This window comes from Drosophila bipectinata, chromosome XL (genome assembly GCF_030179905.1).
Source record: "Drosophila bipectinata strain 14024-0381.07 chromosome XL, DbipHiC1v2, whole genome shotgun sequence".
NCBI classification, from domain to species: Eukaryota; Metazoa; Arthropoda; class Insecta; order Diptera; family Drosophilidae; genus Drosophila; species Drosophila bipectinata.
This window is the reverse complement of record NC_091734.1, coordinates 18,394,740-18,401,192: the sequence shown is the minus strand read 5'-3', so window position 1 is coordinate 18,401,192 and position 6,453 is coordinate 18,394,740. Positions and strand designations below refer to the sequence as shown.

Here is a 6,453-nt window from a genome sequence, read left to right as displayed (position 1 = left end):
GTCAGTCTTCACTCAATCGTGAGCCACTGCAGATCGAGCTGCAGTCACGGCCATCCATCATTTCCCCTCATTATAATAACCCCCAGTACTAATTGTTACTTCCATTTTCATTACTGAATTATATTGAATAAATTTAATATATGCTTGCGCATACATAAAATTGGCGACGAGGATGGGATTCTAATCCCCGAGCGTAAGCTAATTAAATTCAACAGTTATCGTACAGGGAGAAAGAGAGACGGAATTGACGGTGACGAGTATTTACCGTACGTCCAATTGCGGTAGTCGTATTATTCTTGAAGCAAGCACATGGATAAGCGCCGAGCTTTTGGTCAAGCTGAGAAAAGCTCCGGCGAAGAGGTAAAACAAGAAATAAGTGATAATCAATCAACTCCACGAGGGAGTCTCACTGAGAGCGGCTGTACAGTTGAGCCAAATACTACGGCCAGTACGGATAAGCGGAAAGCGGTTTTCCAAACTTGCGGAGTCGCCATGGCGGGAGTTGGAACTCTGGAACCTTTCGACTTGCTAACCCCTGGGAAATGGAAGGCGTATCGAGATCGCTTCGAGCTGTACCTTTTAGCGAATGGCATCATGGACAAGGATCGGAAGAAGGCGGCGTTTCTTACACTAGCGGGCGCACCCCTTTATGAGTTACTAGTGTCGTTAGCATCACCCAGGCAAGTCAGTGATTTGGAATTAACAGAAGTCTATGATATATTAACCAGTCACTTGGTACCACGCCAATCGGAGATTGCTGCATTCTACCATTTCCACAAGCGTGATCAGCAACCCGACGAGTCCGTCGGTAACTACATGGCCACATTAAGAAGCCTGGCGGTAGGGTGCAATTTCGGGCAGATGCTGGATCGCATGTTGCGGGACCGATTTGTGTGTGGCATGCGCGACGAAGGTCTTCAGCGAAGCCTGCTAGCCGACCCCGAATTGACGGTGCAGCGGGCCATGGAACGAGCCGTCACTAGTGAAGCAGCCGCTGCGAGTGCGTTGTCGATTCGAGGCGACAATATCCGACGCCTCGAGTCTTCGAGCACCGAGTCCATCCACGGAATAAGTTCGAGTTGTGCGGGTTGTGGGGGTCGGCACGTCCGTAAGAAGTGCCCGTTCCGCAACGCCACTTGTCATTCCTGTGGTCGAACTGGCCACATACGTCGGGTATGCGGCAGTAACAGTCAAGCTGGGTCAGCAAAATCGTCATCTCCTACGCCCAGTAATATGCGTAACAACAGGCCATCGCACGGACGCGTTCATCAAATAGTTCCGGTGGTCAGCCCCAAGAAATCTGTGGCCGTGGTCATCAACGGTCGATCATGCCAGTTCGAAGTGGATTCCGGGTCGCCCGTCACCATCATGAAGGAGTCTTCGTATCGATACATCTGGCCAAATGGTAATCCCGATCTCGTCAAGTGCCACCTAAAGCTAAGCGACTATCAACGTAACCCCATTCCGGTCAAGGGAATCACCGACACGTCAATCCACTACAACAATCGCCGTATCTGCAATCTGCCATTGGTCGTCACGTCCGGCACCGGGACAAACCTTCTAGGATGCAACTGGTTTGAACCCCTCGGAATCCGCATAGAAGGCATTCATGGCGTGCAGTGCGGCAATGGTATCGCGGAAATTCTAAGAAAATTCGACCATTTGTTTTCATCAGAACTTGGCCGGTATACGGGGCCGCCAGTGGCCCTCAAAGTGGACCAGGAAGTTCCGCCGGTCAGACTACCACCGCGTCGAATTCCTTACGCACTCCTCAAGCCATATGAAGAATATGCTATTAGATAGAAGGAGGCTCAATTTTCGCAAAAATAGATTTGGCCCAAGCGTATCAACAATTGGTAGTAGACGAGAAATCAGCTTTGATGCAAACAATCGCTACTCACAAAGGAGCATTTAAGGTAACAAGACTACAATTCGGAATTTCAGCTGCCCCAGGAATATTCCAAAGCTGCATTGAAAGAATACTGCAAAATATACCGGGCGTCCTTCCGTATTTTGACGATATTGTAATTATGGGTAAATCAGAAGAAGAACTTGCGAGTAGATTAGGCGAAGTGCTAGCCCGTATGGACCAGGCAGGATTACGTCTGCGCAAGGACAAATGTCAGTTTGGGGTATCTTCCATCGAATTTCTTGGATTCAAAGTTGACGCTCTCGGCATTAGGCCATCAGCCGACAAAGTTTGAGCCATCCATGAGGCGCCACCACCAAAAGAGAGAAAACAGTTGCAAGCGTTTCTGGGACTGACCAATTTTTATCACTCATTTTTGCCCCAGAAAGCCACCATTGCGGAGCCATTACATAGACTTCTAGACAAGAACGTACAATGGACATGGCGTCCAGAGCACCAAAAAGCATTCGCAGAACTAAAGAATCTGATCGCATCGGATGCGGTCCTAATTCATTACTCTCCGGACCGCCCACTGATCTTAACTTGCGATGCGTCACCATACGGGTTAGGAGCAGTGCTTAGCCACGAAATGGAAGACGGAACACAGAAACCGATTGCGTTTTACTCTCGCACGCTGTCAAAGGCAGAGAGGAACTACTCCCAGATCGACAGAGAAGCGGTAGCCTTGGTCGCAGGTGTCAAAAAATTCCATAACTATTTATATGGAAGAAAGTTCACGCTTATTACAGATCATCGCCCACTGCTTGGAATTTTTGCGACAGAAAAGCCAATCCCTCAAATCATTTCCAACCCGATGATGCGTCGAGCAATATTTTTGAGAGCGTATAAATTCAAGTTGATTCATCAGCCTGGAACCAAAATAAGTAATGCAGATTTCCTAAGCCGCTGGCCAACGTCGGATATACACTATGAGCCTAGAACGGAAGAAGTTTTCATGATCGAATGGGCAACTGATCCCACTGTCACCGCGAACACCCTAGCTACCAACACGTCTAAGGATTGCAGCCTCAGAAAGGTGCTCAACTGGGTGTTAAGGGGATGGAGTAGTGCTAAAGTTCAGCGTAATGATGACCTGTACCCTTTCTTCGTGCGGCGAAACGAACTGACCAGTAATCAAGGAATATTATTTTGGGGTAATCGAGCAGTTATTCCCTTGACGGACAGGCAGGAAATTCTCTCTGCGTTGCACGCGCACCATCCCGGAATCGTTAGAATGAAGGCTTTAGCCCGCAGTTACGTCTGGTGGCCCGGTTTGGATGCAGATATCGAGAAGGCGGTGAGTCAATGTTTAGCGTGCCAACATACGAGAAATCCCCCCCCACGATCGGACGTACATCACTGGGAGTCTGCCAAGAAACCATGGTCCCGCTTGCACATTGATTTTGCCGGACCTTTCCGAGGGAACACGTTTGTGTTAGTCGTCGACTCTTTTACGAAGTGGCTTGAAGTCTGCCTCGTAAAATCGACATCCGCGTCAGCTGCAATCACCTTCCTTCGGCAACTGTTCGCCACCCATGGCATTCCGGATGAAATCGTGTCCGACAACGGAACTGCTTTCACCTCCGAGGAGTTTATGTTGTTTACAAAAAACAATCGGATCCGTCATATCCGATCCGCGCCGTTCCACCCTGCAACCAACGGACAGGCTGAACGAATGGTTCAAACCACGAAGAGTTACCTGAAGAAACTAGATCGTCAAACAGATGTCAACTTAGCATTGGCTCGTTTCTTGTTTGACCAGCATACTACGCCCCATTCCGTTACGAAGCATTCGCCAGCGGAGTTACTATTCAATAGGGAGCTCCAGACATTCTTTGACAAATTAAGTCCAGGCGAAAGATCATATGGTAAGATCTGCGATGCCCAAACTAAAAAGTCTTTTGTTACAGGCAGCCCTGTTTGGGTCCGAAACTATGCAAGCGGTCCCAAGTGGCTTGAGGGCCACGTCTCGAAGCGAACGGGACCGATTCGGTGTGTCTCGAGGACGACCGAACAGTCAGGCGACATCTGGATCAGCTGCGATTGCGCAGTCCTTCGCAGCAGCCAACACCAGAGCAGACAGCATCACCAACTTGCTATTCCACTCCAACCCCAACTGACGCAGTAGCTGGCGGATCCTCAACTCCAGCTGGGCCACAGCGCTTGCCTGAGCAAGGCGGGACTGAAGGACCGCCACGCAGATCGGCCCGTGACCGTCGTCGGCCCCAGTTCTACGATCCGTCTGGGTGTTAAGGGGTGTTATGTATGCGACTGGATTCTCTCGTGCGGCGATCTCGTTCGACTGAAGTCAGTCTTCACTCAATCGTGAGCCACTGCAGATCGAGCTGCAGTCACGGCCATCCATCATTTCCCCGTCATTATAATAACCCCCAGTACTAATTGTTACTTCCATTTTCATTACTGAATTATATTGAATAAATTTAATATATGCTTGCGCATACATAAAAGGTACCTTACACGCTTTGCACACCTCACAATTGCCTACGTAGTCCTTCACGTCCCTAACTAATCCTGGCCAGTAATACATCCGTCGAATCCTCTCCAGTGTTTTATGGATCCCTCCATGGGCTGCTGTGGGACTGTCGTGGGCTTCTTTCATTACCTCCGGGATCATCTCGTTCGGCACCCATAACTTCCACGCGAAACTCTCGCCTAGCCCTACTTTCTGATCTTGTTTCGCCCGCCGGAAAAGCTTCCCTTCCATGACTTTCAAGTCTGGCACCGTTTCCCTATTAGCTTCGACCGTGTTCCTTAGAGTCTTATACTCATCCGTCTCGAAAAACGGAGATTCATAGTCCATCCCTAAGCCGGCGACTACCTCCTCCTCTGCTTCTCCTTCATACGCCCTAGACAACGCGTCAGGAACTACATGAAGTTTGCCTTTCCGATGTTCTATTTTGAATTTATACGCCTGCAGTTTCGACGCCCATCGTCCCAGCCGAGACCTTAAGTCTGGTTGTGCCATGAGCCACTCTAACGATGCGTGATCTGTAATCACCGTAAATCTGTGTCCCTCTACGTAAGGTCTGAACCGCTTAATACAAATAATCGCGGCCAGGGATTCCTGTTCCGTGACGGAATAGTTCCGTTGGGCCTTGCTCAATTTTTTCGAAACGAAGGCAATTGGGTACTCTTCCCCTTTCTCTCCTTCTGTCTTCTAAACCAATACTCCGCCGATCCCATAACTGCTTGCGTTGCAGTGGATGTAGAACGGGTTTCCTAAAATCCGGACTATGCAAAACCGGAGCCTGACACATTGCGTCTTTAAGTTTTGAGAATGGCTCCAAACCCGCCTGCGTCATCGTAATACGACATTTGGGTCTCATCAAATCGGTTAGAGGTGCTGCTATATCCGCATAGTTACTTATAAATTTGCTATACCATCCGGCCATGCCTATAAAACTGCGTAACGCCTTCAATGTCCGCGGAACAGGGTAATCTACCATGGCAGATATCTTCTCGGGATCTGTTCTTATGATGCCTTCCCCGATCACATGACGTAGATACTTGACAGTCCTCATGCAGAAATGGCTCTTTTCGATATTCAGCGTTAGCTCCGCTTGCTTTATGTGCTTCGCCACCGTCGTCAGGACCGCTAGATGCGATTCGAAAGTATCGGATACGACGAGCAGGTCGTCCAAATACACGAATACCTCTTTCCGTAGCGCGGCCGGAATAACTTTATCCATGAGTCGCGTCATGGTTTGAGAAGCATTCATGAGCCCGAAAGGCATGACCCTAAACTGGTAAAGAGGCTTCCCAGGAATGGTAAAAGCGGTCTTATCGCGTGAAGCTGGTTCCAGCGGGATCTGCCAGTAAGCGTCCTTCAGATCCAAACTCGAGATGAACATCGCTTTAGGAAGTCTGCTTAGGATTGCGTCGATCTGTGGTAGTGGATAGGCATCGCCTTGGGTGAAGCTATTCACCTTCCTACAGTCCAAACATAACCGGACTTTGCCCGGCTTCTGCACCAGCACCACCGGCGACGACCAAGCACTTTGCGATTCTTCGATCACCCCTAGCTTCATCATTCTCTCGATCTCTCCGTAGAGCAGCTTCTCTACTGCCGGAGACACCGGATAATGCCTCTGCTTTACCGCTTTCGTCTCTCCAACGTCGATACTATGGCTAATCAAACGGGTTTTGCCCAAGCCTAGCTTGGCGAAGGATGGAAACAGCTCTATCACCGCCTGTAAACTCGTTTGCTGGGTTTCGGACAACTTCTGCCTAACCGAAACCTCGCCGATCTGGAACTCCGAGGGCAAAAGTTCGAAACTCTTCCAAAAATCAATACCTAGATATAGATCTTGGCTTAACGTGGGAACTAGGTAAAAGGTATGAGTTTTGCTTAGGCCTTTGAACTCCACATCCGTCGTCAGCTGTCCCACAACCTGTTGTCGTTGACCATCAGCCGTGCTCACTGTTGTTCCTTTCCGCTTAAAGTCTGCCTTGCTTTTTATGAACCTTTCTGCGAAACTCCCCCCGATACAACTGACCGCTGCCCTGGTGTCAAGCAGACCCAG

The 6,453-nt window shown here is 49.3% G+C and overlaps 1 protein-coding gene across 1 annotated transcript; it reads left to right on the top strand.

The window, feature by feature from the left end:
- The first annotated feature begins 309 nt into the window (after positions 1–309).
- On the top strand, positions 310–1,803 carry LOC122321344 (uncharacterized). Its single transcript, XM_043211183.2, has one exon. It carries the CDS (start codon positions 310–312, stop codon positions 1,801–1,803), a length of 1,494 nt encoding a protein of 497 aa, XP_043067118.2.
- The last annotated feature ends 4,650 nt before the right edge of the window (positions 1,804–6,453 follow it).

What these genes read in the sequence shown, in the direction of transcription:
- LOC122321344 (XM_043211183.2), top strand. Translation starts at nt 310, where the DNA reads ATGGATAAGCGCCGAGCTTTTGGTCAAGCTGAGAAAAGCTCCGGCGAA.